Source organism: Lactuca virosa, chromosome 4 (genome assembly GCF_052849685.1).
Source record: "Lactuca virosa cultivar CGN04683 chromosome 4, Lactuca_virosa_CGN04683_v6, whole genome shotgun sequence".
Taxonomy (NCBI): Eukaryota; Viridiplantae; Streptophyta; class Magnoliopsida; order Asterales; family Asteraceae; genus Lactuca; species Lactuca virosa.
Window position 1 is genome coordinate 59502229 of NC_136429.1, and position 9807 is coordinate 59512035.

General features: G+C 35.0%; 3 protein-coding genes across 3 annotated transcripts; 1 reads left to right on the plus strand and 2 right to left on the minus strand.

Annotated features, from left to right (window-relative positions):
* Positions 1-1845: 1845 nt before the first annotated feature.
* On the minus strand, positions 1846-6564 carry LOC145104640 (Pyridoxamine 5'-phosphate oxidase family protein). Its single transcript, XM_079041850.1, has 9 exons — positions 6429-6564; positions 6183-6331; positions 6031-6080; positions 5900-5957; positions 5778-5810; positions 5613-5708; positions 5331-5501; positions 5070-5246; positions 1846-1967 (listed from the first exon to the last, which is right to left on the minus strand). Exons 2-8 carry the CDS (start codon positions 6270-6272, stop codon positions 5148-5150), a joined length of 597 nt encoding a protein of 198 aa, XP_078897976.1. The 5' UTR covers positions 6273-6331; positions 6429-6564; the 3' UTR covers positions 1846-1967; positions 5070-5147.
* On the plus strand, positions 2557-4943 carry LAC6 (laccase 6). Its single transcript, XM_079041849.1, has 6 exons — positions 2557-2736; positions 2841-2992; positions 3089-3333; positions 3431-3559; positions 3624-4565; positions 4661-4943. Exons 1-6 carry the CDS (start codon positions 2614-2616, stop codon positions 4789-4791), a joined length of 1722 nt encoding a protein of 573 aa, XP_078897975.1. The 5' UTR covers positions 2557-2613; the 3' UTR covers positions 4792-4943.
* Positions 6565-7351: 787 nt separating the features above from the next.
* LOC145104641 (uncharacterized) lies at positions 7352-8921 on the minus strand. The gene is made up of 3 exons (XM_079041851.1): positions 8494-8921; positions 7839-7987; positions 7352-7764 (listed from the first exon to the last, which is right to left on the minus strand). Exons 1-3 carry the CDS (start codon positions 8668-8670, stop codon positions 7626-7628), a joined length of 465 nt encoding a protein of 154 aa, XP_078897977.1. The 5' UTR covers positions 8671-8921; the 3' UTR covers positions 7352-7625.
* Between the last annotated feature and the right edge of the window lie 886 nt (positions 8922-9807).

The following is a 9807-nucleotide window of genomic DNA, read 5'->3' on the forward strand; positions in this document are numbered from 1 at the left end:
TCACCCTTACCATCGTTTTTTCAAACACGTTTGATGCTTCTTCTTGAGGAATATCAACAACGGCTTCCAGCCCCACACCCTACACCCCAAGGCCCAGAGGCCACCAGCCCATCTTAGTCGTTGTCACAATGGGCCTATCTGCAGCCCATAAGCCTGCCTCGTTAACAACAACACCCGGCTCAACAACTTGATGCCTTCGTTTTTACATCACCGGTGAACAGCCTATTGCCAACGCAAGCCCCGATACCGCGGAACAGAAGGTCGGATCCGTCCATAGCAAATTGGTTAATGGACGCAGGAGTTATCTGTCAATATCTTTGCAAAACTTATAATTTTGATTGTTACGAAAACTTTACTTGAGCCTTAATATTTTGCAATTCAGCTCTTTTTTGCATAGTTCTTGGTGCATATATTATAATCGATTGGTTAATTTCATGCACTTCATTGAAGGAATGGCAAAATAAGTTATACCGGATGAAAAAAGAAAAATATATATTAAAATCGAGGAGATTTCACAAAATTATTATTATTATTATTATTATTATTATTTAGCAATAACTCTTTATTTTGCAACAAAAAAAAGGTCATTAAATGATAGTTTCATTTATTTTTTTGTGATTTGCTAAATCGTTGACCAAACGAAAACTTTAATTTTGCTTGTAATATTTACCGATGGAAAACACTAAAGTCTCAGGATGTTAAAGATCGGCTCTTGTTTACCCTTTTTTAACACTTTTTAAGCTATTTATGAAGCTTCAACCATTGGATACCATTGCTCATTGGCTTTTTTCACATTTTTCACATTTCATTGGCTTTTTTCATTCTTTTTATTTTCCCTACATGTTATGGTCACACTTTTAGTTCTTGTAACATGCATATCTATATCATTTCGCACCATATAAACGGGTATTAAATTGATGAAAAAAAAAAGTAACAGACATCATATGTTCTTTGACCTGCCAAAAGATAGTAACCGATAAATAACCCAATCAAATTGGAAAGATTAAATATAAAACACGAGAATTTACAAAGTAAATACTTAGAGTATAATAGAAGAAAAGAAGCAAAAAAATATATATATATATATAAGTATCCGACAAATTTAAGGGGTTGTTTTATGTTTAAAACAAAATACCAAATCAATTTAAAATATGTCAAAGACATGATGGATGAGGGCAGCAAAGTGATTTTCTTTATATTTGTTCACCAAATCTGATTTAATATCATGCATTTTTACACAAATTTCACTTGTAACTTATGAAGAAAAAAAATTCTAATAAGAAATAGGGTTTGTTTTTAGAGACGTTGGCTCCAACTGCTTTCTTTGACATGCAAAAAATATTTAAAACATATTGACATAATCATCATCGTGTACGCATGCATGGCCATGGCTTTCATCTTCATTTATATTCATATTTAAACAATATAAACTAATTTCTTCCCTTTCCTTAGTACAGTTAAACATTATATAAACATTAAAGTCGATACTTTTCTTTTCTTTTATTTCATTATTAGAAAAAATTTGTATATATGTTTCGCATTACTAGGTACTTAGATATATATAGCGGTATACATTAATATCAACTTAAACGAGTTTCACGAGCCAAGTCAACCCTCGTGATGGAAAAATGTCATTTTTCATAACTCAAAGTCGAAACATGTTTTATTTTCAATCATGACAATTGAAAAAAAAATGGTACGGTTTCCACATAATCAGATAACTACATAATCAAATAACTGTTATTTATGTCGACTAGAAACTAAACAACCGGAATTCGGTTAGGGAATTGGGAACAATAGTTCCCTTAACAATCCCTAAATTTATAGTCATAATCCAATATTGTTTGGAGAACAACAAAACCAAATTATTGTAAGAGTCCCTACATTAGCATGCACCAATGGCTTATCATCATTTCTAGAAGTAGAATGTCCAATTAAAGCCAAGCAAATTCAACTTTTAACCATCACTGCAAAGTAAAAGATAAAAGAAATTATTAAAAAAAAAAAAAAAAAAAAAAAAAAAGAACTTCTTTCTTTTGGTCAGTCTTAATAGATTCTCTCACTCCATCTTTGTAAACTTCAGAGTAAATTAGAGTTTGGGCCTAGAATGTAGTTTATTTTTGTAATTTTGATTCAATTAAAATGACTATTTTTGGTGCATGCGTAACTGATTTTACAAATTTGGTCTCAAAATATAATCATTTTACTTGGGAAAGAAAAAAAAACGTTACAAAAACCTCAAAAACATGAAAACTGCAAGAAAAAACTATTTGGGATCAAAATTGGAAAAATCAGGTATTACTAAAGGACCAAAATTGTAATATAGTATGTTTGAAGAAGGTGTGAGTGAAGTAAAGAGTGAAGAGAAAACATCTCCCAACAACTTATTATTAGAAATCCAAAAGTAAAGTGAATCATGAAAGCTGACAAACGTAATACACCTTCATAAATCCTTTTTTTCTCCTTCTTCCAACTTTTACTAAAAAATATTTTCCATAAAAATAAAAATAAAAAATAAAAAGAACCTTTGGTGAAGCATTAAAAAGCCCCCCCTCCCTTCTATCATTTTCTCACTTCTTCTTTACACATTCTTCTCTCAAAGTGTAAGCAAAAATGGCCAATTCTTCAAAGCATGGCCTAATAAGCTTATTATTTCATTGTATTTTTGCTCATAACATGCTTCATGTCATGTCCCAATGGCCTAAAGGTGGATCAACAAGATACTACGACTTCAAGGTCTTTCTTTCTATTCCTATTTCAATTTCTAATTTTATTTATGATTCTCTTTTCTGTTTTTTTGAATTTAACTGATTTTGATAATTAAAAATTATGTTTATTAGGTACAAATGTTAAAAGTCAACAAACTTTGTCAAACGAGAGAAATAGTAACCATTAACCAGATGTACCCTGGACCAGTTGTGTACGCCCAAGAAGATGACAGAATTATCGTGAAACTCACAAATGAGACACCATACAATGCCACAATTCACTGGTATACTTTTTTTTTTTTTTAAATCTCATTATCTTTTTTTTTTTACATACATATAAAAAATCTAATTTACGTTAATGATTGAAATATTTATATCAGGCATGGTGTGAGACAGATTCTTACTTGTTGGTCAGATGGACCTTCTTATATCACTCAGTGTCCTGTTCAATCGGGTCAAACATTTACGTATGAGTTTACTTTGGTCAAACAAAAGGGTACCCTTTTCTGGCATGCTCATTTTTCATGGCTTAGAGCAACTGTTTATGGTGCAATCATCATCTACCCTAGAAAAGGAGTCCCCTACCCTTTTAAATCTCCTTACGAAGAGCACACCATTATCTTAGGTCAGTGATTTTTCATTTTTATACAAAATAGTAAACAAGTCAAAATTAAAATTTAAAAGTATCACTTTTAGTTATTTACATTTTTTTTTTCTTGAAGGTGAGTATTGGAATTGGGATCTTGTGCAACTTGAGAGGAATGTCACAGCTAGTGGTGGTGGTGCTCCGGTGGCGGATGCTTACACCATCAATGGTCATCCGGGCCCCAACTACAACTGCTCAACAAATGGTAATTGCTATTTCTTGCATTTTCCCCATAGAAACACGTTGAATTAATATATTTTTTTCAACAGATGTGTACAAGATTGATGTAGTACCCGGGAAAACCTACATGTTAAGAATAATTGGTGCTCTTCTAAACATGGAAAGTTTCTTCACAATTGCTAACCATAAGTTAACCATAGTTGAAGCAGATGGAGAATACACAAAACCATTCACCACAGATCGAGTCATGTTAGGGCCAGGTCACACCCTAAATGTCCTAGTCACAGCCAATCAGAAAATAGGAAGATATTCCATGGCCATGGGCCCCTACATGTCAGCCCAAAATGTTGCATTTCAAAACATAACATCAATCGCATACTTCCAATACATAGGCGCCACACCAAATAGCGTCACATTACCCGCTCCTTTACCTAGATTTAATGATAATTTAGCTGTTAAAACGGTTATGGATGGGTTAAAAAGTCTAGAAGTTTCCAATGTCCCTAAAGAGATAGACACGAATCTTTTTTTCACAATCGGGCTTAACGTGAACAAATGTGGATCAAAAACACCGAAGAAGAATTGCCAGGGTTTGAATGGTGGTGTCATGGGAGCTTCCATGAACAATAATAGTTTCATTAGGCCGAATTTTTCGATTCTTGGAGCTTATTATGAGCATATTAATGGTGGGTTTACTGAGGATTTTCCTGGGTCTCCTTTGAAATTTTATGATTTTGTTAATGGGGCGCCTAATTCGGCTCCTAATGACACGGGATCTGTTAATGGGACGAGAACAAAGGTTATTGAATATGGAAGTCGGGTCCAGATTATTTTACAGGATACGGGTACAGTTACTACTGAAAATCACCCGATTCATCTTCATGGGTATAGTTTTTATGTGATTGGATATGGTAGTGGGAATTATAACCCGCAAACTGCTAATTTCAATTTGGTGGACCCACCTTACATGAACACGATTGGGGTGCCTGTTGGTGGATGGGCTGCCATCAGATTTGTTGCTGATAATCCAGGTAAAACACAAATTTTATTAAAAAAAAAAAAAAAAAAAAAAAAAAAAAAAAACATATAAAATATTTTTGAGGTTTATGTTTTGTAATGTTGTTAGGGGTTTGGTTTATGCATTGTCACTTGGAGATACATTTGACTTGGGGATTAGCGGTTGCATTGGTGGTGAAGAATGGTGTAGGGCCAATGGAGACGCTTCCTCATCCTCCAGCAGATATGCCTCGTTGTTAGTTAATTACTAATTAGGTTGTCATCTTTTATCAAGTAAAAGATTTTTGAAAACAAGTGTGCATTAAGTATTTAAGTGTGATTTCCGATTTTTTAGAATATATCGTGTAAAAAAGCTCATGTTTCAGTGAATAAAATTGAAAGTTTTGACGATATTTATGTCTTTTCTTTTGGTATGTGGCAATTACAGGTGGAGAATTTGATTAAAGAAGTGTAGTTGGGGAGAGTTAGTGTGCCTAAACTATATAATAGTATATGTATAAAAGCTAAAGAAATCAAACCTTTTTATTTTATTCAGATCATGAAGATGAACGTGTTATAACTTATAACTTATACATCACAGTGACAGTTGATAAAGATCATGGGTTGACTCTGTCTGAACTCCAAGAACTCTCTTCATTGATGTTCTTCCTAGAGAAGGCTATCCTCTCGTTACTCTTCAAATTCACATAATCAACCTGAGTACAAAACAAATTCTTACAATTATAATGAGTAGAATAAATAACATACAAATAAATATATGAGCAGAAAATAATTTGGACCTGATCAGGGTCAAGAAGGAGCAAGCAATAAGCTGAAACAGGTCCAGCTGAAGGGTCCAATGAAGTTGACACCTCCGTTGGCTGATCACCTAAAGAAGGAAGCCCTGGACTTGGTCCCAGATACTGGAGCCTGGATTTTGGTGAACTAGCAAACCAAGCTTTCTCTCTTTGCTATATCATAGATTCCAAAGATGATCAAGAACAGATACATTTGTAGCGATTGTTTCAACTGTTTCAAATACTAACACAATTTGAAACAAGGAAATCATAAAACAGAGCTACCTGAAGTTTCATGGGGTCAGGGTTTGATCCATCAATGACATCGACTTTACCATTGATCCGGAATTGTTCCCACGAATCAGTGAAATACCAACAAATCTAAATCATAACGAATCCATTTAGAATATGAGAAATGAAGGGAGACTTAGGGAATCAAAGTGTACATACTTCAGCAAATGGGCATTGTTTAAGATCTTCAATCTGCAGTTAAAATTTTCCAAAATCAATACCCTAGTTTCGAATATACCGATTTCACCTTTGATTAATTTTTCTAAGCTGAAACAATCAACCTTGTGACTTCTGCAGTCCGTGTTAATTTGAATTTTATTGCTAGTATCTGCAAATCCCCTACATAACAACAAACGCCCAAATTTCGTAACACATTAACACCAAACATCGTGTGTGTCTCTGTGTGTAATACCTGAAAACAACGGTGCGATTAGCAGGTCTTCCATTGGATCCTATTGTTGCCTGTAAACCCCGAAATTGAGATGAAGGTTATTCCGATAGAAGGTGTTTGGATAAAAAAGAAAGAAAGATGATGCCTTAGGTATATAACATATATGTACGTACGAATTGAAGATAGGAAGAGTGGCGAAGGTGGGAATTGGACTGCAGTGCGTTGAGAAGAAGCTGTTTCCATGGCGCTGTTACTGTGCCCATTTCTAATCGGTGCTCCTCCGAAGCGTCTGGTTTTACATCGACTCTCGGAGCCTCGGTTACTAAATGACATTTTTAAATAATTTTAGGGTCTACAAAACTTCATAATAAGAATTAAGAACCCTAACCAAATCTATATGGTGTTTTCAATCAACTAACCTGGTTTTGGAGTACGAGTACTTCAAGTTTAGTACAATTATTAGGGATTGTCTTGTTAGGGTTAGGCTATGGGAAGTGGACTCGGTATTGGCTGAGTCAACTCGGTAAACGATTTTTGAGTTTGGTATTGGCTGAGTCAACTCGACAAATGCTTTGCTAGAAAACCTAACTCGGTAAAGCCTTTTATAGAGGAGAAAATATTTCTTGGTTCTTTTTTTCACTCTCTTCTTCCCAGTTTTGCAAAACTCTCTTCTTTTGAGAGGTGGATTTCAATTTTATTAAAAATGCCATGCAATAATAAATAAGCAATTTGGCACATGAAAGTTTTTAATCAATTTTGGACCATCTTTATGGAACCGAATAAAAGTTAGGACAGTTTCTTATTTTAGTTGATAAATAATAATACATTTGTGTAACCCAAATTTAAATGAACTCTTTGTTAGCAAGGGAATACGCATAATTTAAATGAACTCTTTGTTAGCAAGGGAATACATATGCGTATGTTGATGATTTTAATATCATTGAGCATTTGAGCCGATAGTAATTTACACATGAGTATCGTAGGGATTCTAGACTATGATCTTATATAAATCGGATGATGTAAAATGCATATTTTTTATAGTTTATGGTTTATTACTAAATAGAAATGTTGTGCTTTATAGTTTAATTTAGAATAAGTTTCAGGGTTTTGGCAAGATCTAGATTTCAAACCCGAAATTTAACTAGATTTCATCCTTGGAAATTGTAGTTTTTGTCTTCTTCAAATATTAGCTTCTTTTTTCTTTATTAGGGTTTAAGGTTTACTGTTTAGTGTTTGTATAAGAGCCTCTTGCAGTGGTGCCTCTGACTGACTAATCCGTGTGTGACACATCAGCTTGGTCTGACTGGTTTAGGACGTGATAGCAAGATTTATAAAACAAAAATTAGAGCCAAACATAATTATATAAAGTCAACTTTTTGAAGATGAAGAAAACATAGACATGAATCTCCAAGATACAATAAAGTTCCACTATACAGAGATGAATCTTTCATTTTTATTTTCAATATCAATCAGTGCATTTGTAGAACAGGAATGCAGCAGCATAAACAAAAATGATAACCTTTCCAATCTTGACTTTATATTACCCGTTTGAGTACAAAGGAGAGTGAACAACTTCCAAACATGATGAACATTGAACAACAACCTATTAATACCACTCACATATCTCCATTAATCCCAAAGATTCTGACTTTATGCATATTAGGGAACTTGGCAATAACAAGCACAATCACAGCAACTGTGTTTAAAAACAGCATCGGGTGTTGGTAATCTGTAGTGTGTGAAGCTATCAAATACCTGCAACTCAAAGAAAAACAACACCCATCACATATTTCAGAAATCACCATTGTAGCTTAAATATGTGTACTTACAGAACAACAGGAACGACTGTTAAAAACTTTCTGTTTCTAGTCAGCTGTTTTCCATTGTCGATCTGTTCCCACCATGTCAGCCTGTTGTAAATCCCTTGGTCTTCTGCAAATGGAGTCCCTTTCATCCAATGGAAAAAGTGATAAGTGACCTAATAAGAAACAGGACTTAGACATTCATCATAGATACAAAACACTGACAACTAATTGGATCAATATAATAGAAAGCCATAAGAATTTGATATAGCCTACAAAGAAACTGAAAGATCTCATCTTTCAGCTATCCGTAAATCTTAACTGATGATTAGAAAACCCTAAATACGAAATAGAGAAATGTCAACATCGGTAGGGCTTCAGGATCTCATTGGCTTACATATGCCAAAAACGAAATCGAACACATCATATTTCAGTAATTTTTCCAAATTGTACCATAATTGTATTGGATGACATTGATTTACTAAGATGATTGAATTCAATTTTCTATAATCAACCTTAGATCGAACACCTAACAGTAACCCTCAAAACCAAATCGAATTGAGATGCAGAAAGAAGACAAATCATCTGTCTTTCAATGAGATGGAATAGTATTTAAATTTTGAGATTAAGAGAGAGAGAGAGAGAGAGAGAGAGAGAGAGAGAGATAGAGAGGTATAATTACGAGGAAGTGGGAGAGATTAACAATGGTCCAAGCCATGCCAGGGGTGCAACCAGAAACGGAGAGAATGAGAAGCCATGAAAAGAACAAGATGAAGATGTAGGTTGTCCATACTCCTGGGTACGTGAACCAGTCGGTGTTTCTGTTCAGATCCGTCGTCGGTGTCGCCTTCACGTACATCTTCTGTGATTCTTATCAACTTCACCAAGATTTCCTTGATGAAATGGAGCAGATGAGAAGCAGTTATTCCCAAATCAAATGAATGATTAAAATCCAAAATCCCACGGAAGATGTGCCTCGAAAAACACCAAGAGACGTTACGAACCAAAAACTCTCTCTCGTGACGGAACAGGGGCTGATGAGGGCTGATCCTGATCGTGATATTTTTGCAAAATGTGGAGATCGATTAACAAGGACAAAGCTAACACCTAAACTAGCCAATGAAAAGTCAAAATGCATCTCATAGCAATTACCAAAGGGGCTTCTAGCGGTATCCGGTGTTGCCCTCCCTCCTTGAGGTCGAGGGTTCAAGTCTCGTGAGAGACATAGGTGGAGATTTAGGTGTTATATAGGAGTAGAATAGAATAGATTTGCTGTTCCAAAAAAAAAAAAAAAAATCTAATAGCAATTAATATTTAAAATGTCTACAAAGAGCTATTTATTAAAATTAGAGTTATTAAAATGACGGTAGTTGAAGGTCTATTTAAAATGTTGAGTAAGTTATAGTCTTGGTCCATATGGTTTACACAATATAATATTTTTGGTCCTATTTTTGGAAAAGTAACACCATTTAAGTTGTCAACTCGACGAGTCGAGAGCCCTCGACTCGGCGAGTAGATCGACCAGAATGAAACCCTAATTTCGGGGTTTTGCACCCTATTTAAGCATCTTAATCCCCACGCCTTAGCCTCATTCCCAGCCTCCAAGTCCCAAACCCTAATCCACGAAACCCTAGAGCATTTTGTGAGTGTGTGAGCATTTTGTGAGTAATTTTGTGTGCTCTTGAAGCTAGAATAAGAAGAAGGAACTAGAAGGTTCAAGGAGAAGATAGTAGATCCAGAGATTTCTGTAACACCCTAAATCTGGTATGACTTGAAACCCTCAAGAAATTGACATTTTAGCATAATTGGCCCCTTAAATACGTTGGGCGTACATGGGTGTACGCTTAGAGTACTATGCAGGGTTGGACGCGGAGGAGCTGGGCGTACCAGAAGTACGCTCGGTGTACGTGCCAGGGATCCAAAACCCTAATTCTCAGACATAAGGCCTATTTAAGCGACCTTAATTTCCTTGGGCTTAACCCTAGAGAGCCTCCAC

Excerpts from the sequence above, each read along its gene's own strand:
- LAC6 (XM_079041849.1), top strand. The coding sequence starts at position 2,614 with ATGGCCAATTCTTCAAAGCATGGCCTAATAAGCTTATTATTTCATTGT. Across the intron at positions 3,560-3,623 it reads CTACAACTGCTCAACAAATG|ATGTGTACAAGATTGATGTA; the intron begins GTAATTGCTATT and ends TTTTTTCAACAG. Across the intron at positions 4,566-4,660 it reads ATTTGTTGCTGATAATCCAG|GGGTTTGGTTTATGCATTGT; the intron begins GTAAAACACAAA and ends TAATGTTGTTAG.
- LOC145104640 (XM_079041850.1), bottom strand. The coding sequence starts at position 6,272 with ATGGGCACAGTAACAGCGCCATGGAAACAGCTTCTTCTCAACGCACTG. Across the intron at positions 6,081-6,182 it reads ACTCTTCCTATCTTCAATTC|GCAACAATAGGATCCAATGG; the intron begins GTACGTACATAT and ends CGGGGTTTACAG. Across the intron at positions 5,247-5,330 it reads TCCTTCTTGACCCTGATCAG|GTTGATTATGTGAATTTGAA; the intron begins GTCCAAATTATT and ends TTTTGTACTCAG.
- LOC145104641 (XM_079041851.1), bottom strand. The coding sequence starts at position 8,670 with ATGTACGTGAAGGCGACACCGACGACGGATCTGAACAGAAACACCGAC. Across the intron at positions 7,988-8,493 it reads TTAATCTCTCCCACTTCCTC|GTCACTTATCACTTTTTCCA; the intron begins GTAATTATACCT and ends GTTTCTTATTAG. Across the intron at positions 7,765-7,838 it reads ACAGTCGTTCCTGTTGTTCT|GTATTTGATAGCTTCACACA; the intron begins GTAAGTACACAT and ends TTTGAGTTGCAG.